At 44.5% G+C, this 27,022-nt stretch overlaps 1 protein-coding gene across 1 annotated transcript in view; it reads right to left on the reverse strand.

The window, feature by feature from the left end:
• Window positions 1-935: 935 nt before the first annotated feature.
• Window positions 936-27,022, reverse strand: part of syt9b (synaptotagmin IXb) — a 50,237-nt gene continuing 24,150 nt past the window's right edge. The window contains exons 5-8 of the mRNA XM_063196039.1: window positions 9,088-9,208; window positions 5,629-5,800; window positions 4,522-4,651; window positions 936-1,013 (exon numbers count right to left, since the gene is read on the reverse strand). Coding sequence (XP_063052109.1) covers window positions 942-1,013; window positions 4,522-4,651; window positions 5,629-5,800; window positions 9,088-9,208 — 495 coding nt within the window. The 3' untranslated portion in view covers window positions 936-941. The remainder of the gene's footprint in view (window positions 1,014-4,521; window positions 4,652-5,628; window positions 5,801-9,087; window positions 9,209-27,022) is intronic.

A 27,022-nucleotide genomic window follows, 5' to 3' on the forward strand; every position in this document is an offset into this window, starting at 1 on the left:
TGCCTGGACAGACAATAGTCTCAAAGAGACTACGTGTAAGCCAGGCTATCCATACATTAAATTCAGGCGCAATGAACCAAAGGGTGTGATTACCAATGACATAGTTTTATATATAAATATTCCATAGCAACATCTGGTCAGTACAATTTACATACTAAATGTGGGGGAGGATCCATTGGCATGTTACAGTGCAAGTGGTTTCACAATATTACAAGATTTGACAGTCGGTAATGAAAGAACTCCAAAAAAGAAACCCAACAATACTGTACAAAACAGAAACCATGCAGTTGTACCAAAAAAGCTACAGTCTTAACAAATGAGTTAGATGGAGACATGAAAAGATGAAAATCTGTTTAAAAATATTAGCATCTTAACTAAAACCCCTGGTATCTGGAACAATTATACTCAACTTGAAATGAATGGTCGTCGCACACTCGGAACTTCATGCAGTTACATTTAATAAGACCAACGTTTCGGCTTACACCTTCATCAGGGTCATCAGGCCGAAACATTGGTCTTATTACATGTAAATGTAACTGCATGAAGTTCGACCATTCTTTTCAAGTTGAGTCTAATTGTCCGCCGTACGCACCTCACACGGTGTGCATTTTACTGAAAGCCAAAGAAAGATCTGGAACAATTATAAAAGAAAGAACAAAAACACTAGTCATACACCGCCACTCAACATGCAGCTCAATTAAGACCTTCTCTTACAGCAGTTTCTTAGAGAACTCACTGATGCTAGTATCAGGGGAACATCACACTCAAACAGGTAGGTAGGTAGCTAGGTAGGTAACTTCAAAGAAAGCCTTGTCACTCCATCTCACTTCTGCTTCTGTTGTTTTTTGTTTTCTTTTTTTGTAATAAATGTCTATGTGGTGATTGGGACCTCTGAGACTTTGCATCTGGTTGGTGGCATCTGATTGGCTCATGGTTGGTTGTCACGGTGATGGAGGGGTCTTGAGGGAGCTGCAGGAGCCCTGGCTTCCCACTGTGGTGCCTTGGCCTGACCACTGGAGAGGAGAGAGGGGAGAGAAAGAGAGACTTTTAACTTTTTAACGTCCATTTATTGACAATAAAACCAATTCACTCCTTAACATGGCACTAGATCAGGAGAACGCCCTTGAAATGGAAAGTATGGATGTAGTGAAAATAAGTAGCTAAATAAATAAAATCCAAACCTAAATACTGTACATACATAATCAAGAGAGGGTGGGGGTGAGAAAGAGAGATGACAGAGCGGGTGAGAGAGGGAGGGGAAGAGGGGAGAAGACAGAGAGGGGGAGAGGAGGGTAGGGGAGATGACAGAGAGAGGGGAGTGAGAGAGGAAAGAGAGAGAGGGAAGAGGAAGAGGGGGGAGATAGAGGGAAGAGAGAGATGGGGAAAGAGAGGAGGATGAAGAGAGAAGAGAGAGAAAGAGATGGAGAGAGAGAGGAGTACGAGGGGAGAGAGAGGGGAAAGAGAGACGAGAGAGAGAGCGGAGAGATGAGAGAAGGGAGTCGAGAGAGGCAAGAGAGAGAGGGGAGAGAGTGAGGGGAGACAAAACAGACAAGACAAGGGACAGATGACAGAGAGGAGAGAGAGGGGAGACATGGCAGAGGAAACAAGGGACAGATGACAGATGGGATGGGGTCAGTCCAGGAGAAGGCTACAGTTGAGTGCTGCACAGGATATATTTACTCTGTGGCCCGTCAAGGGGAGGAGGTGAGAGGGGAGCCAGTGCAGCTGTGTGTGTGTGTGTGTGTGTGTGTGTGTGTGTGTGTGTGTGTGTGTGTGTGTGTGTGTGTGTGTGTGTGTGTGTGTGTGTGTGTGTGTGTGTGTGTGTGTGTGTGTGTGTGTGTGTGTACAAGATGAAGTTTGTGTACAACAGCGCAAAAGGGTGTGCAAGTCAAGTCGTCATTGTATAGAGTGTGTGTGTGTGTGTGTGTGTGTATGTGTGTGTGTGTGCTTTAGAGGACAAATGTGTGTCTTTGTGCACTGTTTGTGTGTCTATGTGCGTGTGTGTGTGTGTGTGTGTGCGCGCGTGCATGCGCGCGTGTGTGTGCGTTAAATGTGTGTCTGTACACTGTGTGTGTGTGTGCGCACATGTGCGTTAGAGGACAAATATGTGTCTATGTGCACTGTGTGTGCGTGTGTGTGTGCGTGCATGCGTGCATTGTACAGGAGTGGGTACGGCCCATAGTCTGTGGAGGCTGAGGCTGGTGTAGTGCGACAGCCTGAAATCTCTCACGGTGGGCAAAGTTAGGAGGAATCTAATTTCAGACAAAACAGTGAGCGTGAAGGCAAGGCAGGGTGGAGAGGCAGCATTGTGCTGGAGAAAGGGGGAGTGACGGGAGAGGAGAGAGACGAGAGAGCGATTTAATTCTATTTCAGAAATGGCCTGTCTCGTTCGCTCTGCTCCCTGGTGGCTGACACTACCTCCCTCTCGTCCTCAAATCAGTTGTTCCTGTGCCATTCCTATGACAATCCTCCTCCCTCTCTCCCCTCTCGCCTCCCTTTCCCCAAAGCACAGTCTTAGACGGGGAGAAAAGATGCTTTAATTGAATTTCCGTTTTATTTTGTCTGGGCACAGCGCAGCCGTCTCATTTCTGTTCCATGTCAAGGTTTGAGTAGGGCAGCTGTATGGAGGGGAGGGGAGGGGAGGGGAGGGAGGCGAGGGCTGGACTGGCTATCTGGCATACCGGGCATTTCTCGGTGGGCCCTGCACCCTCGTGGGCCCCTAATTTTTAGAAATGTTTAAAAAAAAAAAGTGAGTCAGTTCTGCGCCGCTAATTCTGAGGGGCCCCTTTAAGCCAAAAGTGGCTGGGCCCTATTTCTCCCCCAGTCCAGCCCAGGAGGCTGGTGAGGAGGGAGGGAGAGAGGGAGGGATCCAAAATTGCATTTTCATGATGGCTATGATCGGGAAGAGCAGTGTACTGTAGCCCTCAGTGTCAGTGTTGTTCCTCCTCAGTAGGGTGTACTGCATTTGTGTCTCCCAACTAAGCTGAGCACAAGGGTCAGCTGTTGTGAAAGCATATCGGTTTGCTCAGTGAACTCAGTGAGTGAGTGTGTGTGTGTGTCTGTGTGTCTGTGTGTGTGTGTGTGTGTGTGTGTGTGTGTGTGTGTGTGTGTGTGTCTGTGTGTGTGTGTGTGTGTGTGTGTGTGTGTGTGTGTGTGTGTGTGTGTGTGTGTGTGTGTGTGTGTGTGTGTGTGTGTGTGTGTGTGTGTGCAGGGCCAGATTAAGATGACCTGGGGCCCCTAGGCTACTGGTTGCTGTGGGCCCCCCCAGAAGGGCATTTTCACAACGAATTTACATAGACAGTGTCATAACTACGAGCTAGGAATTAAGGATAAATGTCTACCAACTGTACTCAACATGACAGATGAAATTTTCAATATTGCATTGCGTCATAATTCTGCAATTTTTCAATCCAATCAAGGGCCCCCTGGCAGGTGGGGGCCCCTAGGCTGCAGCCATATCTAGCCTGTGCATAAATTCGGCCCTGTGTGTGTGTGTGTGTGTGTGTGTGTGTGTGTGTGTGTGTGTGTGTGTGTGTGTGTGTGTGTGAGAGAGAGAGAGAGAGAGAGAGACAGGGAGGGAGAGAGAGAGAGAGAGAGAGAGAGAGAGAGAGAGAGAGAGAGAAAGTGTTTGTGTGTGTGTGTGCGTGTGTGCGTGTGTGTGTGTGTGTATGTGTGTATGTGTGTGTGTGTGTGTGTGTGTGTGTGTGTGTGTGTGCGTGCGCGCGCGCGTGTTGAATGAGAGGCTGTAACTTTGGCCTGAGTGGTTGGGCGTTCTGTATGCATTATTGATGAGCTCTGTCTGTGGTCTGCTGCAGGACAGCGGCGTCTTACAATACCGGCTCAGAGCAGCAAAGTGTGAAAAGCTCGACGATTGAATAAAAATAAAGAAAAACAATGTGTCTGCCCAGAGTCCCAGCCCCTAATGGCCCACTGTGCTTTTGAGGGGGAGAAAGCAAAAATGGTCTCACAGTCTTTGATGGCAGTGGACATACTGCACAGTGTCATTATGCCCAGCCAGATCCAGTATAGCATTCAGTACAAATGTTTTAGAGCTGCATTTAAAAGTTTTGGTAAGGGACTTTGGATAGTCTGAACTTCTGATATATTCATTGTTCCAACATTTTGTTTGCTGATGCTACAGTTAATATAATTGTCCAAGATTTGAAATGAACTTGGTCATAACATACAGACATATTGCACCCCATTTTTACTGTGTAATAATGAGGTGAAAGTGTTTCCTACAATGTTGGACCCTCTTAGGGTTACTGACTATGTGCTTTTAGACCATGATTTACATGTTTACTGTTGTACTGTAGCTTCTGCATACAGAAGACAACTTTTACTGCTGGATAAGAACTCACATACTCACACACCAATGATAATGCTTCTCATAAGTAACCAAAAAACAACAACAAAGCCAAACCGCCAACTTTGACATTAGAATCCGAATGAGGATTTTAAAGTTTAAAATGTTATGTGTGAAAATGCTAAAAGACGTGTTGTCTGCTTGTCTTGTCTTACCTCCACTAGCGAGTGCCAGTGGGCGATGGGCTTGCGTGGGTAGCTCAGCATCTCGTTCCAGTGGTTCCGCCCCAGACTCTCAGCCTCGTGACCCACCCTGCACACCCCGATCACCTCGTTGTGGCCTACCCTGTAGAAAAACAACAACAACAACAACCGCAAAACAAGGACATGACTCACATGCTCTCGCACAGTTTAGAAGAAAAACAATCAAAAACTTTGGGATATAAATATATCCCCGGTTCTCTGAAGGAGATGAGTGAGAACCGAGAGAGCCAATGCTCCTGCAGTGCTTGATGCATCCTTGGTTATAGTTTATTTACAGTTTAACAAAGTATGCTACAGCGTGCACGGTTACATTACAGTTTACCTGCATAGTAGCATAAGGTTAGGATTACATATAGTGCAGGTACATAATATTGAATGTTAATGCTTGTAATACACTAGATGTAGTAGATACACTAAAAATAAACTGTAAAATTAAGTGCTACAGCGTTATCTTATTTAGCTACAGTATATGGGCTGAGGAAGTGAGCAGTATCTCTACACTCTCCCCAAAGCCCTCATCTCATCTGCGTGCGGTGCCTGCATGACAGCGAGGCCTTGTTAGTCAGAGCGATGTTGATAATGTTGGGCAGATTCATCATCTCATAAAAAATTCACACTGTGCAACAACCAGCAGCAACTGGAGAGCCAAGCAAGCCCCAGCGTGCTCAGCTCAGCTCAGCTCAGCCATGCTTGTTTGTTTGTTTGTTTGTTTGTTTGTTTGTGTGTGTGTGTGTTTTCCCCGAGTCTGCTCCTCCAGTACAGTATATGCAAATAAATGAGCAATCAAACAAAAGGCATGCAGGCGCACTGGAACTACGGAGGAATTGAGACAATAATGACGTTTTCTTGTTTCAATGTGTGGGCTGCTGTTATATAATCAATACTGTTGCGGTTGAACATGAATATCATTGATCTTTTTCATATTTCCATAAAACTCTACTGCATTTATTATATTTACAAGCACTCATGAATACCCTGTCCTTTCAATTCAAATCAGGCTTCACTCATAATTTCACATCAACTGGTTCATGAAAGACGAGAAATGAAAAATCACCATACCTATCATAGTCCATCACGGCGATTAAAAGACTTATTTGGTCAATGTTCTCAGGGGGTACGTCGAAAACTATGGCTTCGTTGTAGACGGGGTTAAGTGTGTTACGCTTCGTGGAGGTTTTCCTTTTCTTCAGCCTGCGGCCACTGCACATCAAAGAGACCTTCACATAAGGATCTAGAGAGAGAGAGAGAGAGAGAGAGAGAGAGAGAGAGAGAGGGAGATGGATAGGGAGAGAGAGAGAGAGAGGGAGGGAGATGGAGAGAGGCAGAGAGAGAGGGAATGAGAGACATATAGACAGACATAGAGAGAGAGAGAGAGAGAGAGAGAGAGAGAGAGAGAGAGAGAGAGAGAGAGAGAGAGAGAGAGAGAGAGAGAGAGAGACAGAGAGAGACAGAGACAGAGAGACAGAGAGAGACAGACAGAGGGGGAGGGACGTACAGTCAGAGAGAGAGAGTGAGAAAGAGAGAGAGATAGAGAGAGAGAGAGAGAGAGAGAGAGAGAGAGAGAGAGAGAGAGAGAGAGAGAGAGAGAGAGAGAGAGAGACATGAAGACAGAGAGAGGGAGACAGACTCAGACACAGACAAACAAAAACACAAATACAGACCCATAGAGAGTGAACAAGGAAAAAAACATAATCACGTTAAAGGAAATGAAACTAGTTAAACATAGGCTACCATAAATATTGATGACATCAATTCAATTGTGACAGATAGCAAAGGGCCAGAGCTAGATACAGTGTAACGATTACAAATGTATAAATGCAGGGCAGTGGTGTAGTCTACGTAGAACGCGACTATACGGAGTACACCCACTTCTAAACTTCAGGGATTTCAGTATACCCACTTAAAATTGATTGATCTATTGTTTTGAAAAGCACAAATATATACGGTTTACCAACTTCAAAAAATGCTCAAATATACAGTATACCCACCACAAAAAATGATACTACACCACTGAAATGCAGTGTAGTGTGGATTCAGGGCCTTGTCAGGACAGCAAATGCATAGAAAAGCAGGTCCCAGGCTATGAAACAGCCTTCCCACAAACCGGCGCTTATTACTTTATCAGTTGTTTTAAATCTCGCCTTGACGGAATTTACTGTCATAGGTTTTTAAATTTACTGTTTTTATGCCCACATTATGATATTGTGTCCCTGTGAAAACGTAAAAATGTGGTGGTTTATTATAACTACAGTATCAACTGACACTGACTATAACTCTGGCCATGACTGACTATCTAATGCCTGAAATGGAATGATGTCTCGCCAAAGATTCTCTATTCCTGCATTAAGAACGTCTCTGGTCTCGCTTCTTGAAGTCAGCTCTATGAAGTCAGCTCTTGGTGTTATGGCAACCGCAGGCATTCTACTGTGCTGTATGCTGCTGTCTACCAAGGCCATTTGAATGCAGCATTTTCCTTCCTATTTCAAACGCAGCCTATGCAGCAAAGTACTGCAAAAGAGACACTTTAGAACAGTGGATTTCAACCTCCTTTGAGCTAAGGCATACCTTTTTTGATGACAAAATGCCAAGGCACATCACAAATTGTAAATGTTAACCGTCAGAGGGCCCCTGATTAGCCAAAAGTTAAAAATTATAGAATTGTGACAAGATATAATATTGAAAAAATCATCTGTCATGTTGAGTACAGTGGGTAGACATGTTATCTTAATGTGTAGCTTAATTTTGATGACAAAATGCCAAGGCACATCACAAATTGCAAATGTTAACTGAAAATAAAAACCCTATTGCCTATATGAACAATGTACAGTCATTCTATATTTTCCCACGGCATGTCAGAAGATCTCTCTTCACGGCACACTAGCGTTCCAAGGCACAGTGGTTTAAAAACACCCCTTTAGAAGTCCCTGAGGAAATTACAGAGACTGGAGATGAGACGGGAGTCAAAAGCATGGACGCTATAGGGAAGGGATTGTAGGGAAAGAGCTCAATGACTCACTGCCGCTCACATTGGCGCCCAAAGGAGAAGAAAAAAGGGTAACTTCAAAATATGGTCTAACTGTCAGCTACTAATAGGCCTACATGAATAACTGTATACAGTACGTACGTGACTTATAAGACATATATTTTAGACAAAATCCATCCTGTTAAAGGACCAGTTCAGTCAATTTCAACATGCAGTTGTAATGCTCACACTACCCTGGAGATTTCTTCAGCCTTTTCCGAGATCTTGGTCATTGTAATGGGGGCAGTGCTTTGTTTACATTTACATTTTTTATTTATTTATTCCCAAAAACATCCGAAAGGTTATACAACATCAACAGTCAACTAGCAAACAGCGGTACCTTTTGGGGAAATATTTGGAATAGACCTTTGTTAATCTTTTTAAAAATATAAGCAAACGCTGCCCCCATTAGAATAGTTAATATCTCGGAAAGGGCTTAGCCGAAAAATGTGTTATCACCGGGTATTGACAAGTCAAGGGTAGCGTGAGCAATACAACAGCATATTGAAATTGACTGAACTGGTCCTTTAAGTGTGCTCACAACTTTCTTGTTTGTTGCCAATAAGGCTTCTATTGTTGATATCATCATAATAAGCATCTACAGTAATAAGCCTGTGATTTTGCTTAACACACGTCTTATAAGTAACTTATTTATGCAGTAATTATTAGCCATGTACAGTATTAATGTACCCTGAACCCTATTGTGAAGTGTTACCGGAACAAAGGGAATGTCCCTTTCTGATATGGGGAAGCAGTGAGGAGATGGAATCCTTTAATTTTCTCATCATGTTCTCTTGCTTTGTTTTTTTTTTTACAAAATATTTGTATGGCTTTTTTGCCATTATTAATAACAGGATAGCAACATACGTACAGGAAATGAGTGGGGAGAGAGAGCTGGGGGAAGGTTCGGCAAACAACCCGGGCCGGAATCCAACCCAGTACGCCGGTGTAGCAGTCCAGTGCCCAGCTGTTAGAGCTAAAGCTGGGCCCTCCTCCTGTGTTAAGCCAGGCTCGAACTACACGAATATCGGCACGATTTTTGGCTGAAAAATCCTGTTGTGCCAATCGGTTGAACCCCAGGACCATTGCAAGCGATTATCAGGCAAGATAGAATTTAGCAGAGTCATATAGTCGCTGATCGCATATAGTAGATTTGACTTTTTGATTTTACATCTTGAAATAGAACGTCGGGCATTGTCTCTGTGTTTACGATTAGGGATGAGATTGAACATTGTGGCCCTGCCCTGGCCAACCCGTAGAGCACTCGCCTGCCATGCGGCTGACACGGGTTCGATTCCCAGCCCGAATCCTTTGCCGACCCCTCCCCATCTCTCTCCCAATTCGCTTCCTGTCCACCTCTCACACTGTCCTATCAAAAAATCTAAGTCGAAAAAGACCCAAAAACAAATCTAAGATTGACAGTTGCGACTGTCTTTAAGTGTGCAACGCAACCCTTTGTTATTGAGCATACAGTGTGTCCATGACGTGTGTCCTACCGGAGGCTCCAGTGATGTCCATGGCCTTCAGGTTCCTGGCTTTCACCATGGTAATGGTGAGGCGGCCGGCAGTGGGCAGGTAGCACAGCGAGAACATCAGGTCACCCAGATCAACATTGTCCTGCAGGAACACACACACATGCACGCATGTACGCACACACATAAACACACACATGAACACACACACACACACACACACACACACACACACACACACACACACACACACACACACACACACATGCACAAACACACACACACACACACACACACACACACACACACACACACACACACACACACACACACACACACACACACACACACACACACACACACACACACACACACACACACGTACACAAACACACACCAAATGGTAGGTAAGACATTGGTACATTTTGAACAATAAGAAAGCTTTTTGCACACGTCTAAAAAGGACAAGTGCATTGGAAGCTGATCCTCAGTCTGAGCATAATAACACCCTCTGTACTCTGACCCTTCGTAAGCAGTCGTCATTACAACACTTCAGACATACATCTCCATCAAGCTTTTTAGCATCATACAGTAAAATGAACCATAAAAGATGATCCCATATAGGGTGGATTCCAATAGGTAGACTTCCGCCCTCCCTTGCTCACTTGCCTGCCTGGATTTTCGCATTTGCAATTGGGATGGTGAATGAAAAACAGCCCTTCAAAAGTTGTTGTGGCTAAGCTGACAGCTGGGAAACTTTGTTGTTTTCTCCATGGAGGCGGGGCCAAGAGGCGGGACGAGGCCACAAGCACAAGTGGAGGACGGGAGTGTGCATATTATTGGAATGCACTCATAGACTTTGTGTTGCTGCCTGCACGCCATTACATTATCCAAGAAGATTAATCCCAATGAGATGCTATAAGGGTGGTGCAGTAATGGCAGTTGTGCTTGTGGACCCCTGTGAGACAAACACAAAGAAGGGACAAGCCTCCAAACAGCAAATAGAGAGAGTGCAGGCCTCATCCCAAACGCCAAATAATCCCCCAAAGTCAAACTAAATGCATGGAATTTGGAGCCCGTCCAAAGAGTAATGGATTCTTACCCATCACGTGCTCTACCTTTCCACTACGCTGTACGACAGGGATGGATGAATGCACAGGCTGGATATGGCTACAGCCTAGGGGCCCCCACCTGCCAGGGGGCCCCTGATTAGCCAAAAGGTAAAAATTATAGAATTGTGACAAGATGCAATATTGAAAAAATCATCTGTCATGTTGTGTACAGTGGGTAGAAATGTTGTCTTAATTTCTAACTCGTAATTATGACACTGTCTCTGTAAATGTATCATGTAATTTGCCTTCCGGTGGGGCCCACAACAAGTTGTAGCATAAGGGCCCCAGTCCATTTTAATCCGGCCCTGACTACGCTGTACGACAGGCAATGCTGCCAGTATATCTGCATCACTTGACAGGGAGAGACGGACAAAACCACATTTCATGCAAAAACCTCTTAGGTAGAGGTCATAAAATAGAAAGCGGAAAGCATTATTCTTAATTTTCTTATAAACCATTAATGCACATATAAAACAATATTAAGTGCAGCATAGCAATGTAAATACGTTCGTTTATTTACCCTGTCAAGAGCTGCTAATGGATTTTATCCTTGAATAATGTTTTCAGATCGTCCTGTCAAACTGTGTTTAACTCGTGCAGTGGACACATACATATCATGTAGGCCTATATAATAAGCAACAAATGCACACGAAAAAAGCTGTTCAAAGGAAGATATCATATGCAGATAGATGTACCCAAAAATAACTGGTCCTAGTGTGTAATCTATAGCATATAAGTATATAGTATACCAGATAACTAGGCTCTTCTCTCTTCAGTACTCATGGACTCTGATGAAGATGGTTTCCTATCAAAACGTTAGTCCCTAAAATGTTGTGCACTTCATCAAAAAAGAAAATCATCTCATCTGTGCTGCTCTGGTGTGTTCTCTTCGTTCAATATAGTAGGCCTATACTTGCTTTGTAGTCACTCTTTTACCTGGCACAAACGCTATGTAAGATAAATATTTCATAAGTAAAATTCTTCAAACATAAATTATTCTTTTGTAATTACCACCCCTAAATGCTGGTCTACACTGAGCAGTTTCCATATTTACTGTACTGTAAGTGATTTCACTTTAGTACATTCGCTTTGGGGATGTTTATTTCAGTGGGATCTGAGGCTGAAAATGCTTTAATCATTTTAATAGCATTAATAGGATTTTAAATGTGAAAATCATATTCAAGACTATAATCTGGCACTCAACGGAACAGTAGATCTTGGAATCAAAATGGCGATCAGAAAGAGGCATTAAATACACAGTAAAAAAAATGGGTAACACTTTACTTGACGCCGGTGTCATAGGCATGTCATTACAGTGTCATAACAGTGTCATGGCAAAGTTATGCACGTGTCATAAACCTATGTTCATGGCATAAACATTTTATGACTGTTGGCCTTAAGTGACATTCGGTTATATGGCAAAGACATTCCAAGGTTGTCTTTGCCATAACCGAATGTTATTTAAGGCCAACAGGACATGGATATAATGTTTATGACTTATCTATGGCTGTGTCATGACACTATTGTGACACTGTAGTGACATACAGTATGACACTGGCGTCAAGTAGAGTGTTACCAAAAGATGCTGTGTTAAGTCAACACAGGCATGTCAAACTCAGGCCCAGGGGCCAAATTTGGCCCACAGGGTAATTTTATTCAGCCGTTAGAGGTCATGTCAAATGTAGATTAACATGTTAAAGTATATCGTAGCTTGAACAAAGGCTTGAACATAAAATTTGGCGTGTTACAGAAATATGATTGGACCCAGGCAAATGAAACAGCTTACACTCAACACAACACAACACAATATGTGCAACCACGTTTGAACTACCATATACAATGGGAAAGAGTGTGTGTGAAATTTTTACCTGAGTATGAAGTGGATGCACCCACAATTTTAGTTGTTTTAAAAATAATAATAATATTGAGGTCTGTGACTTCATACCACCAGATTTTTTTTACTGTCTATAGTACGAGAGAGCTGGCATCCTGACGTGGCATGTTGCGATGGCCTCCTTGCTCTCGTACCAAATAAGCAAGCACGCTTTTGCTTGCGTGAAACCCTCCGTTCAATTATCACCTCCCCGAAAATAGAGCGCAATTACAAGGGTGTCAGCGTTTTTCCATTAGAGCCCCTCGCAATCATGTACACGCTCTATGAAAGGAAAAATGACTACTCCCCTGAAACTGATGGTCTACTTACACGGCAACCACATCAGAGTCATTAGACTCATCATAGACTCATCTTGAAACTTTGAACAGTCTGTGAAAATAAGAGTTTTTGTTGCAAAATGACCTAAACACCCTTTTTTTTACTTTTTTATTTTTTATTATTGGACATGACTGTTCAGACATCCTTCCATCTATGTGTGAATTCTTGCCATTCAAATATTTTAAGAACATACTTTTAAAACCTATATTGAAATGCATTTTACAATGCAATGCAGTGCCCCAATTTCCAAGTCATTTTGAAACGAAGTTTCAGACTACAAGGGTATCTGAAGACACAACACAAAGCTACCGTATGGAGCTCTGACAGATTCACATCATTCTCAACCTTGTGCAGACTCCATGACGGTGTAAATGACTGCCCCCCCCCCCAATACTGATGGTCCACATAAGGCACAGTTGAAGTGCAGTAACCACATCACAGCTTTCCACTTCGAACAGTCTGTAAATATAGTTAAGCCAGATACACAACACAAAGCTACGAAGTTCTGACAGATTCACATCATCTCCATCATGCACATACTACATGAAGAAGCAGCAAATGACTGCTTTCCCCTAAAAGCTGATGATCTACTACACATAGGTTATGGCAGCCATATCACAATGAGTGAGTTGAAGTCCGCACATCCAAACGTCTGACCTGGGAGCAGGACAAGCAGATGACCAGATGAAAAAGAGAATCATCTTCAGAAGGGTGATTACCCAAAACGTCACGGAAAACTAAAATAAAAAGTGGGAGGAAAAAAAACCCTGGAAGAAGCAAACTTTTTTCTCTTTTTTATCTAGCCATATCACAATGCACAGCTCGCCATAAAGCAGTCTGTAGACGGCTAAATGCTATTAGGTCAAACAGACTGAATAGGTTGCGCTATACTAAGACGCAACACGGAGTTATGCAGGCCTGCCCAGCCCCGGACAGATTCACATGATTGCTATTGATTGTTCCATGGGTTTGTTTACGTTGTATGATGTTAGTCATGCTCCCTCCGTGCAGTAATGGACCAGCGGAAGGACTGCCACTGTGCTGCTCCACCCACTACACCCACCCACCAGGGAGACGGCATTATGGAGATGACTGGTGGGTGCAAGCCCATACATAAGTCATAAAGTCAGGACGAAGGCTGTGCAGAGAAAGAGTGGAAAGAGAGAGAGAGAGAGAGAGAGAGAGAGAGAGAGAGAGAGAGAGAGAGAGAGAGAGAGAGAGAGAGAGAGAGAGAGAGAGTGTGTGTGTGTGTGTGTGTGTGTGTGTGTGTGTGTGTGTGTGTGTGTGTGTGTGTGTATCTGTCTGTGCACACACATGCATGTGCATGAGAGAGAGAGAGAGAGAGAGAAGCGAGAGAAGTGAGAGAACAAGAGAATGAGAGAATGGAACCAGTGTCAATTACGGACGCATGGTAATGGATGGCCTTCAGTCAGTGGCCACAGCATCAACTCTCTCTCTCTCTCTCTCCCTGCTGCCTGGGGGCTGGAGCCTGTTCATGCTACTGCTGCACAGGGCTGCACTGGTCATCTGACATACAGGGCATTCTCCCGGTGGGCCGACAGTCCCCACGGGCCAATGCTGCGGTTCTTTGTTGTTTTGCGTCATTTTTATTCGGCCCCGTACATCATTTTAATGTTAAAGTATGTGATCGGCCACCGCTCATCTGTTTTGAAGGTGCAGGATTCTGTTGAGGTTTTTGTATAAAAAGGAGACAATCCGCACCGACAATCCGTCTCCTTTTTAATGTTAAAGTATAAGCATTTTTTAGGGGACCTAGTTGTGAAGGTGGAGTCTGTTGTAAAGGTGGCTACCTTCAATACCTAAAAGTGCAGTGAGAAGTTTGTGTTCATAGTCCTGGGAGGACTATATAACATTTGAAGTGGCCCCTCGAATGAAAAAGGTTCCCCTCCCCTGTTTAAAGGTACACTGTGCAGGCCAAAAAAGGTACTGCAACTGCTGCTCATTGAAACTGTGTCAAATTTGATCTTTACATGAAAGTTTACTAACTAATAAACAAATCATTTCTAGTATGGTCCAAGTACAGTCATTTTTGCAGCTAAAAATGGCTATTTCTGGAAATTCAAAATGGCAGATCATGGAGAAGATCCCCCTTTTCATTTATGAAAAGTGCAATTTTTCCAGTCATAATGAATACTTAGAATTTGATGCTGGTGGTAAGTATTCATGAAAAATTTAACATTAGTGAATGGGCAGCATGAATTCTGGAAATAAACAACTAAAAATCTCACACAGTGTCCCTTTAAGAGGGAGCTGCCTGTTGGTCCATCGTCAATATAGACGGTGGACTAGGGAGTCAAGTAGGATTATAGGCTAGTACAAAAAACAGCTTGTACTGTACAGTATTGTGTGAGGGGCAGGGACGAAACTAGGGGGGGGGGGGGGGCAAGCAGGGCCCAGTGCCCTCCTGTGTTGTTGGTGGGGGGCCTATTGTGACCATGGCAAGTTGTTTGAGTGGCCCTATCAGTATTTTGCCCCTGAGGCCCTGTGTGCAATTGTTCCGCCACTGGTGAGGGGGGAAGGTTATGCCAAAAATGACCCGGCGTTTTTTTGGCCCCAGTCCAGCGCTAGCTTCTCCTGCACTGGCTACTGCTGCTGTGGGAGAGAGTAGAGAGTCGAGAGTCGAGAGTAGAGAGTAGCCTAGAGAGCTCCACAGGGCCCGGCTGCCATTACAGCATCCCCAGAGCGATCACTCACAACCTTAATGACCGGAGCCGAGCCGAGCGCCAATCCCACTTTCCTGGAGAGTGGAGTGGGGAGGCTAAACGCTCTTAAGTGCACCACCACCACGACAGGCCTGCTGCTGCTGGTGGTGGTGGTGGTGGTGGTGGTGGTGTCCATCCACCAGACTTGTGCACCGTGCGCCTGGACATGGTCAATGATACAGACACATGCACACACACACACACACACACACACACACACACACACACACACACACACACACACACACACACACACACACACACACACACACACACACACACATACAGTGTCTTCTCCCTGGGCCCAGGACGTCTGACCCCTTTAACCCCCCCAACACCACCACCACCCCCTGCTAGCTTCCCTCACATATAGAAACACACACACACACACACACACACACACACACACACACACACACACACACACACACACACACACACACACACACACACACACACACACACACACACACACACACACACACACACATACACACACACACACACACACTACTCCAGGACCCCGTTTCTCGAAAGCATCGTTGCTAACCAGTCAGCAACTTACTACTGTAGGTTTCCAATGGAAAATGATATTGCAACCAAGTAAGTTGCTAACTTAGTTAGCAATGATGTTGTCGAGAAATGCACCCCAGTAGTCCAGCCTGATCTCCGCCCGCTAAGCCGGGTGACTCTACAATCCTCACAGGACCAGTTTGCGGGTGACTCTACAATCCTCACAGGACCAGTTTGCGGAGGACTCTACAATCCTCACAGGACCAGTTTGCGGGTGACTCTACAATCCTCACAGGACCAGTTAGCACCAGTTAGTGGTTCTCAAACTTTTCTCATCATTCCCCCCTTCGAAGGGTCTGCATGCTTCCGAGCCCCCCCCCCCCAAAGGAAAGGTGACTGGTGAGATAAAACAAAGAGGGACTCCAGTGGAATGCAGATTCATAATATAATGATTATAATTATGTAATGCTTAAAATGTATTGGCTTATTGGCGAGACAGGAAATCAAAATCAAAACAAAACAATCAAAAACAAAAAAACAAAATCAGATGTCCCACTTTGCGCCCCACTTTGAGAAACACTGACTTAGCAGGTGACTCTATAATCCTAAGAGGACCAGTTCGCGGGTGACTCTACAATCCTCACAGGACCAGTTAGCGGGGGACTCTACAATCCTCGGACCTGTTTGCGGGTGACTCTACAATCCTCACAGGACCTGTTGCCGGGGGACTCCACAATCCTCACAGGACCTGTTTGCAGGACTTGGTGAAGACTGAGGCCACAACCATACTGTAAGCCACTTCTCTCCTCCCTCCCCACCTCTCACTTGCTCCCTCTCTTCCTTGGCTCCTTCCACCAACTCCTCTCTCCTCTCTTCATCCATAAGTAGCTCCCTCACTCTCACTTGTGATGACCACCCATGCTCTCTCTCTCTCTCTCTCTCTCTCTCTCTCTCTCTCTCTCTCTCTCTCTCTCTCTCTCTCTCTCACTCTCTCTCTCTCTCTCTCTCTCTCTCTCTCTCTCTCTCTGTCTCTCTCTCTCTCTCTCTCTCTCACTCATTCACTCTCACTCATTCACTCGCACCCTCTCTACGGTACCTTTCGCCACCTGTTTCTCCATCCTCCCTGCTCCCTGTTCTTTTTTCTCGTTTGTGCCCTTTCTCCCTCTTCCTTTATTCCCCCTCTCTCTCACCTGTGCCCTCTCTACCTTTAGCTGTCTCTTTCTCTATCCCTCCCTTCCTCTTTCTCTCTCTTTTTCACAGTTGTATAAACTATACAGTAGAAGTAGTATTGTTAAGGATGTAGTAAAGAGTACCAGTAGGATATTACATAGTTGCATCTATGTACTGTAACATCATACTACTAGTAGGTCTGTTGTACTGTAATTACATTTATAAAAGTAGGCTACTTCTACTTCTATTTCATATGTAGTTAGCAACTACCAGTATGGTTTCGAGAAATGCTCTTTCTCCCCCTCTTCTTCCATTGTTCTCTCTCTCTCTCTCTCTCTCTCTCTCTCTCTCTCTCTCTCTCTCTCTCTCTCACTCTCTCTCTCTCTCTCTAACTTGTGCCCTCTCTACCTTTTCACCCAGTTCCAATATATCCCTCCCTTCCATCCTCTCCTCTCTTTTCATCTGCTGTGCAGTCTCTCTCTCTCTCTCTCTCTTCCTCTACCACCCACCCTCCCTTCTCTCCCACTTGTGCCCTCTCTACCTTTTCACCCTCTCTTCCTCCCGCTGTTCTCCCCTCGCTGCCTCGCGGTGGGGCGACACCATTCATTACACTCGAGCAGAAAAGGTCAGTGGAGCCCTCCGCAGAGAGAGAGAAGCCTCATTACCAGGCGCAGTCACCTCCTGGAGTCTCACCTCTCTCTCTCTCTCTCTCTCTCTCTCTCTCTCTCTCTCTCTCTCTCTCTCTCTCTCTCTCTCTCTCTCTCTCTCCCTCTCTTTCTCTTTACCACCTCTCTCTCTCCCTCTCTTTCTCTTTCCCACCCCCCCCTCTCTCTCTCTCTCTCTCTCTCTCTCTCTCTCTCTCTCTCTCTCTCCCTCTCTCTCTCTCTCTCCCTATTTCTCTCTCTCTTTCTCCCTCTTTCTCTTTCCCACCTCTCTCTCTCTCTCCATCTCTCTCTCCCTCTCTCCATCTCATTAAGGCTCCATGTTGGGGGTGCTTCCTGGTCAGCTGCGGGGGTGCCAAATTGACTTTTTCAGCGTTCTACCAACAAGTCTAAACAAACCAGGGGTCAGTAATGCCACCGGCAGGAGAAATATATCACGATTATTTTCTCTTTTTTTGCTGATTCATCATTTTACAGTAAAACAGAAATTGTCATGGTCTTGAGTCACCAATTCTGTACAGTATGTGTATCAGGACACTGTGACATAACTCTATTTTTGGTTTCCTGGTTTGCAGGTTGGTAAAAAGGACACCAGCAGGGCCGGAATAATGCACAGTAGATATGGCAAGGGGGCCCCTGATTAGCCAAAAGTGAAAAAGTTGTGACAAGATGCAATATTGAAAAATGCGTATGTCGCATTCAGTACAGTTGCTAGACATGTTATCCTCAAGCTTGTAATCATGACACTTTGTAAATTCATTGCGAAATTTACCTTCTGTGGGGGGGGGACTATTGTTGTTTCTGAAAGTAATCTGGAACTATTGCAGTTTCTCTTGATCATGTCCTCCATCTTAAATACAATTGTAATTGTGTTAGCATTTAAAAAATGTGCACCACTTGTCGATAAGAACGCATCCTGAGGGCTTTGCCATGGTCTAACGTTAGGGCACTGGGTTACTATGCTAGTGACCCAGGTACCAGGCCCGTCACTAGGTTTGAGAGCCAGGGGTGGCTTAGCTCTAGAGGAAGAACATTTTCAGCGCACCTGCTAAGGTTTTGTCTATGAATTCATTATTTTAAGAGCAAAGAAATCTTGCACACTGTCCATTCCACCAACAAATTTCAATACATTGTTTCGGTCATGCGATCTTATATGTTGTATTAAAGTTTGTTGGTGGAATGGACAGTGTGCAGGATTTCTTTACACCTGAATGACAACCGCATTGGGATAATATCCTAGGCTACGCACCTGCCCATACAGCGGTGTGCAAAAGAGTCTTCTTGAACAATTATTTTAAGAGCACCATACTGATTTTTAAACACTAGTTACAGTGGGTTTTTTTTAACTGATGAATATTATTGGAGTGTTTCAACTGATGAATATTATTATGTTATATTATGAGTATTATGTTTCCCTCCCGCATAACATATTGCTGTGCACCCTGCTTTTATTGCTGTGCAGTAGGATATAAGTGGCATTAAACAATAAATAATCAAACGACAACTTGTATTCAGATTCATTTGCCTTCTTGGTGGTTCGCATTCAGTGCTTTACTGCATTTGCTTTTGGAAAAATGTAAAAAATATTTTTGGCAAAATCGTTAAGGGGGGGAGGTAATACCAATGTAAAATAGGGCTAACAACGGCCCTGCCAGGTACGATTCTGGCCCGGGTCATTTGCCAAACCTTCTCCCGTCTCTCTCTCCCCGCTCTGTCCCTCTGTAATTGCCCTGTCACAATAAAGGCACAAAAAGCCCAATAAATATATTCAAAAGAATGCATCCTCAGATGTTTCACTCGAGCCAAACCTGCTCATCATGTCCAACGAGTTTCTGCTACTAAGATGCTGGGTACGCTGGAAGTCAAACAGTTCTCAGATCAATACAGCAAAAACATCCAGGTTCAAAATCATTTTCTAAAGCTTTACTCTGTGACCTCGGGAGATTCATCAGTGCGGACCGGGGGCTTATGAAACAATCAACACCTGTGTAATTATTCATTCACAAGTTAGCAAGCACATTATTCCACCCACACAGGAGTTGGGCGTGAGACTTCTCAATAGATCATCTTCGCGCTAGAAAGCACCCAGGGCTAATATACTGTACAGTAGGACCTCGCTCCATTATAATGCAGGCCTGCGCACACTACATCAACAAGCATATATATGATGATTATCATAATAATAGACATGATGATGGGTGATTTGATGAGACATCTGCAGCACATCTCACAGTAGATGACATTAGATTTTGCATATTCATGAAATGTTTCCATGCAGAATGGCAAGAGCAGAATGCAGGATGATCAATCAAACGAAGGTTTTGAGCCACCAGTGCACACAGATGCATGAAAATGTACATCATGTATAGCCAGGCCACGCCCTCCTAGTGACGCAACATCTTCGGTGTTGCTTCTAGTCAGGCTAAGAGCAAATATTGTTTCTGATCTCCCGAAAATTTGGGAACTCCACCCACGTTGTCAGACACCAATCAACCAGTAGCAAACCGAGGGAGGGAAACCTTAATTGTTATGCTCTTGGTCAGACCAAGTCTAAAAGAGATTTGAAAGTTGATGGTAATCAGGCTATGTGTGCTTTAACAAAGACTCACTGCTACATCGACACACTGGCATCACGGGATATAAAAAAGTCTGTAAGGTTTTCAAAGGTGCACTGCTATTCAGTAAACAGCCAAGCCAGTGTTGGGTGCACACACCCACCTGGTGCCCCCTTCGTTTTCACTCCAATTAAAGGCTCCTCCAGATATTCTGCGGCCACTAATTGTTGTCTGCGTGTTACAGAGAGTCATTAGCACAAAGGCAGATAAGGTCAGGACTAAGGCCACACATACATGCACGCACGCACAGACACACACGCACGCGCACGCACACGCACACGCGCGCGCACACACACACATAAGCACACACACAGGTACACGTACACACACACACACACACACACACACGCACACACACACACACACACACACACACACGCACACGCACACGCACACACACACACACACACACACACACACACACACACACACACACACACACACACACACACAGACACACACAATTAAAATCCTCTGCAGCAGTCACTGCTTCCCTGCATGCTCCAGTGACAGGGGCCTCTGCTCTGTCTAAGTGGCGTACGGCACATCTGATAATGCAGTATGGATGCCAGTCACAGTCTGTTAGCTCCCTGGTCATTTGAAAGAGTCAATAGAGATCCATTGGGGTGGAGGCAGCAGAGACACTTACTAGAACTCACACAGTAGCCTCCAATATACCGGATGTATGGGCAATCCTGTGTGTGTGTGTGTGTGTGTGTGTGTGTGTGTGTGTGTGTGTGTGTGTGTGTGTGTGTGTGTGTGTGTGTGTGTGTGTGTGTGTGTGTGTGTGTGCGTGTGTGTGTGTTCGCGCGCGCGTGTGTGTGTGTGTGTGTGTGTGTGTGTGTGTGTGTTCGTGCGTGTGTGTGTGTGTTTACGAACACAACCAAAATCATTATTTTTCACACTTCACAGCACTGATTTAGCACTGAAATGGCACATGGCACCAAACTACATTTCTTGTTTACTGTTTTATTTACGCAAGAGCGAATGTACGTCACACAAACACAGAGTTTTGCCATTTATTGGGGTGGGATATTAGGGAGGTGGAGCGTACGGTGCGTCGCGGTGCGGCAGAGAGCAGATTCCTTCTAGGAAGGCGTAATCCAATTACCTCATAGCATCTTCAGACTATAGGATAACAGTCGCCTCCGCTCTCATAAGCACTTAAATCAAGTCAGTGGTGAAATTATGGTCACTTGTGCTCTGTCAATGAAATTACACAGGAGCGCTGAGGGCTACTGAAGGGGGGGGTAGTGGGGGTGGGGGGTAAGAGGGATTGAGTAAAGGAGCCAAAGAGAAGGAGGGAAGGAGAGAAAAAAACATGAAGAGAGAGAGAGAGGAAACAACAGTCTGGGAGATGGAGATGGGCAGGGAGGAACAAGAGACAGAGAAAGCCATTGTGGACAGAAACAGTGAAGAAGAAGAGACAGAAGAGAGGAGATGACAATGAGATAGAGAGAGAGAGAGAGAGAGAGAGAGAGAGAGAGAGAGAGAGAGAGAGAGAGAGAGAGAGAGAGAGAGAGAGAGAGAGAGAGAGAGAGAGAGAGAGAGAGACGGCATGGGAAAAGTGAGAGTGTGTGATGGAGAGAGAGTGCACATTGTATGGAGGGGAAAAAGTGAGAGCCAGCTAGAGGGTGCGAGAGAGAGAGAGAGAGAGAGAGAGAGAGAGAAAGAGAGAGAGAGAGAGAGAGAGAGAGAGAGAGAGAGAGAGAGAGAGAGAGAAAGAGAGAGGGAGAGAGCCCACTAAAGAAACAAAAAAGAGTTAGCAGTAGAAGTCGATCTTATGTGATTATCCACCTCGCACCTTCCTGCAGGACACCTGCAGTTTTTGGAGGAGCCAGTGATAGACATTAGGCACATACAGCACTGAGCCTGCCACAGCCTGCCTGCCACCAAGCAGACACCCTGAGAGGGGGCCCCAGAGAGAGAGCAACTGTACCACCAGGATGGAAAAGAAGGGACGAGGAGATGGAAGAAATGATGTGGAAGGAGGAAGGAGAGCAGGCTTTCAGCAGAGGAGGACAGAGAGAGAGGACAGAGATGAGAGAGAGAGAGAGAGAGAGAGAGAGAGAGAGAGAGAGAGAGAGAGAGAGAGAGAGAGAGAGAGAGAGAGAGAGAGAGAGAGAGAGAGAGAAAGATATATGAGAGAGAGAGGGGGGGAGAAGAGTTTTCTTCCATGACGTTAATGCAATCAAGCAGCGCATTAATGTTATATAATTATGAGCTGGGTATGCGTCATTAAGGACGGCTAATGGGCTCCATATCTGTTGGGACCTTCATACCATTGCAGAGACTGGTGCTACTGTAAGAGGGTGCAATGTAGTGATGCAATGTGAAATGATGATAAACATGTATATTGTATAGTAATAATGCATAAAGATGAATGCTATTTGAGAAAGTATGAAGAGTCTAAATCCATGTAGGAATAAGTATGTAGCCTACTGTAAGTGCATTTGGTGGTTAATGTAACTAATTTGTGCACAGTGACACAGACCTAACACTTTTGGCAGCCATGCCATAATGGTTAAGGAGATGGACTTTAGGTCAGAATTGCAGGTTCAAATCCCACCCTTCCACTCCCTACTCCACTCCATGAATGAGCTGTCCTTGAGCAAGGCCCCTAACCCCATGCTGCTCGGACTGTAACCAATGCCCTGTAAAGAACTGCAAGTCGCTTTGGAATAAGGCGTCAGCTAAGTGTAATGTAATGTCATGTCATGTCATGTCATGTCATGTCTAATGTAGTAACTCATGCTTCGACAATGTACCATGTAATTGCTGCAAACCATACCAATTGCATTGTCCTTAGGATTCAGGAAAACGTCAGCAAACACATGAGCCTGCAGAGTGGTTTCTCATTAACCCTCAGTTGTAGGTGAAGGTTGTGCACACCCCAGGAAAAGGTGCAGGACAAAGGCTGAGTGAGAAATCCGCACACTTAAAAAAAAACCTTTTTGTGTTGTCTTTTATTATTTCATGGCTGGATTACGTTTCGACTTCTCACCCATAAAAAAAATTCTCATTAACCCTGTCAGTAAGCTGGGACAATGAAACGTCTTTTCTTAGATGGCATGCAGCAGCAGCCCATTACCTTTTGTTTCAGGTGACACTGTGTTAGCCCGCCCACCTGCCACTGCTCAAGCCACCTAATGCTATTGAATGGCACTTTTGAAGAGGAGAGGCTTACACCAGCAGAAGAACTGAGAAAAAATGAGCTACTTCACTTCTTGCAGTTGTTGCCAAGAGACACTATCTATAAAAATCGGTTAAACATTCATCATGATCTGGAACAAACTATTTTTTTTCTCGCTTACATAACCTTAATGTCTGTCAGAGGGGCAAGACTTGACAACGCCAAAGGCCATAGCAACAGAAATCACTCAGAACCTCTGGAAAATGTAACTAATTAAAATAACTGCATTATCAGTACATCAATCTGATGAAAGAAGAATTGATGAATTATTATGCAAGAACAAGAAGAAGAAGAAAGAGAAGTAAAAATCGCCTGTAATGATGTAACAATGTGACAGGCTACATTATTCATCAGCCTAGCTAGCACAGTTTTCTCTAATTAAGCTTTTAACTTCTCTGCGGTTTAGAAATGAATAGATATTCCTGGAGGACGGTGGTAGAGAAAACCACACATGTAAACAGACTGAGACAATCCTTTGGAGGAAAACGCCTTCAAAGTGATCCGCGACGACATGGGAATATGACCCAGCAATATTCTGTAAAAATCTGCACCCCCTCCCCTTGCGCCGCGCAAGATTTACTTAGAAGTTCTTAAAAATAACAAACTTTCAAAAAGGGTGGGATCTCTCTTCTCATTGTCTCTTTGAAGAAGAGTCTATTTCAGGGACACAATGTACTCAGTCAGTCAGCCTATGATGCTCCTCTGTGGGTTTAAGATAATCAACAACAGTATCAGTCAAGTCACACATAATGAGTGACGAGTACATTTTCTGTTCCCATCCGAAGCAATCTCCAGTGGGGTTGTTCTAGCTCTACGACTACCTGAGTAATTTGGATGTAATCCCTGATTGTCGGCTGAGGTGAGTCTTGACAGCGACGTCTCCTGAGCGCCGGTAAATCATCCTGCACTGACCTTTCCAGGCTTAGAGATTAAGACAGCCTCAATCTGTTCCTCCAGCTGAGAGAAATGGATTGCCATTTGCATTGCATTAATTCCGCCTGTGATTTATTTATAGGCGACCCTTAACTACAGCTCCAGATGAGACAGCAAGAGACGGAGAGAGAGAGGGAGAAGGAGAGAGAGAGTGAGGAGAGAAAGAGCAGGAGAGAGAGAGAGAGAGAGAGAGTGAGGAGAGAGGGAGAAGGAGGGAGAGAGAGAGAGAGAGAGAGAGAGAGAGAGAGAGAGAGAGAGAGAGAGGGAAGGAGGGAGAGAGAGGGAGAGAGAGAGAGAGGGAGAGAGAGAAGGAGGGATAGAGAGAGAGAGAGAGAGAGAGAGAGAGAGAGAGAGAGAGAGAGAGAGAGAAAGAAAGAGAAAGAGAAAGAGAGAGAGAGAGCGCAAGCAGAGGATTTTTTGTGTGCAAATATTGCACGAATAACCCATTTCTATTATGAGGGCAAAAAATGCCATTCATGACAGGCAGAAGCCAACTCGCAAAGGGAAAGGCAGTACAAGGACAACGACCTCCCCGATATTGCCCTCTCTGGGCTCGTCGTGGTTTAATGACTGATCTGACCTTGGAAAGCTGTTGATCATTCTAAGCTATAATGACATTTGCGGCCAGGTATTTTTTAATCAAACATAACAGAGGACACGGGTTCAAGTCTCCATCATGCTCCATTTCATCATGACACTCCGAATCCATTTATGAGGCCTCTCATTAAACTGCGAGTTTATACACGTCGATAAATTGACCTGTGCGAAGAAGGAAGGAAAGGAAGGAAAGGGAGGGAGACACAGAGCATGTATCGTTGGAGACCTTTTATTCCTCGCCTCTTAACTAAGAGTCTAGTGGTGGATGACTAGGGGGCTGATGTAAGCCCGTGTATTGAGTGGGGAGACAAATTAAGAAATTTGGGGGATAATTAAGAAAAGGTTAGCTCCAGACACCAATACGTTCCACTCATAAAACTCTTAATCTTCATCATAAGACAATGAAATTGATCTTTTATTCCTCCAGGCTTTTCATTAAGGCCTTATAGAGATAGATAGCCCCCTCTATACGGCTGCAGGGCAATCAATTCAACACAGAGAACACAGGGACCAAAGGTTTCTTTCTGCATGTAGCTTGCACACAGTGTTGCCAGATTGGGCGGTTTCCTGCCCAATTGGGCTGCTTAAGATGGCCGTCTGCGGGTAAAAATGGATTTTGGAGAAAAAAAACATCCAATAATTGGCCATAGAAATCAATAGAATTGGGCGGGATTTAGTGCTTCCAGGTGGGTTTTGAGTATTTTTTGGGGTGGAAATCATCAGCCTCATCTGGCAACACTGCTTGCAGAGAGCCCAACTCCCATGCCGGTACAAAAGTCTAATTCCTATGCTCTTCGAAAGTAGTAGTATTCCAATTTTCTCTGTAGAGCACATAGACCAAATCAACTGTAAATTTCACAACTTTTTTTTTTTGGATAAGCAATCAAAAATCCAATTACCAAGTTTGGGTTTTAGCCTCTGAGATAATTAAAATGTTGGACACATGGGCTACAGTACTGATGATGAGTATGACTTTTAATATTTAATGTTCCTGCGCACACCTCAAGATAAATGAAACTGACCTTTACATGCTCTCCCAAGTTATTTCATAAGAATTGCTCAGCTGAAGAAGTGATGAAAACTCAACGAAACACATACAAGACTAAGAGGGAAAGGTAGGCCTGCTCCAAACTCAACGAAGCATACAAGACTAAGAGGGAAAGGTAGGCTGCTCTGCTCCAAATGAACAGGGCCTCACACACATACTCTACCTCCCTATCTGAGCTAAACAGTCGACCTGATCACAGGGGACCCCTCTCACCTAGCCTGGTTATTATCAACTTTCAAATCTCTTCAAGACTTGATCTGACCAAGAGCATAACAATTAACGTTTCCCAAGCGGCGTGGTTGATCCGCCCCCCTTGGTTTGCTACTGGTTGACTGGTTTCCGACAAAGTGGGTGGGGTTCCCGATTTTTCTGGAGATCAGAAACAATATTTACATTGCTCTTGGCCTGACTAGAAGCAACGGCAAAGGTGTTGCGTCAATAGGAGGCCGTGGCCTGGCTACCTCTCATCCCCTCCATCACTCCTACCAACTGCTTCCACTAGCCTGATTATCATGACTTCCAAATCTCTTCGAGACTTGGTCTGGCCAAGAGCATAACAACTAACATTCTCAAACGGCATGGTTGACTCCCTTGGTTTGCTTCTGGTCGAGGGCAGAAAAGGCTGAAATTTAAACCTAAACATTTCTTAGTCCCAATAGAACGTCTCCGCTGAAACCACGTCACTGCCTTGAACACGCCTCTACCGACGACAGTTGGAGATGCGCAAAGTTGATTGGTTCCCGACAAAGTGGGAGGAGTTCCCCAGCCCGACAGAGCTCAGAATTGATAGATAGATAGATAGATAGATAGATAGATAGATAGATAGATAGATAGATAGATAGATAGATAGATAGATAGATAGATAGATAGATAGATAGATCGATAGATCGATAGATAGATAGATAGATAGATTGTTTATTTGTCCTTTCGGAAAATTGTTCTGTGCCATTTTCAGTGCATCTGATACAATTACAAAGACATTACAATAAACAAAAACACAATAGACAACACACACCCCCCCCCCCCCCATAGGACAAGAAGACAGGTTGATAAACAAAAAAACCCAACTTAAACACAGTAAAGTGCAGTTATTCAGTACCAAAGTGCAATGTGCTATTCAGCCTTAGTTAATGTTCCACTATACTGTAGCACACAAAAACAGATATATGAAATCCTTCATC

Source organism: Engraulis encrasicolus, chromosome 4 (genome assembly GCF_034702125.1).
Source record: "Engraulis encrasicolus isolate BLACKSEA-1 chromosome 4, IST_EnEncr_1.0, whole genome shotgun sequence".
Lineage (NCBI taxonomy): Eukaryota > Metazoa > Chordata > Actinopteri > Clupeiformes > Engraulidae > Engraulis > Engraulis encrasicolus.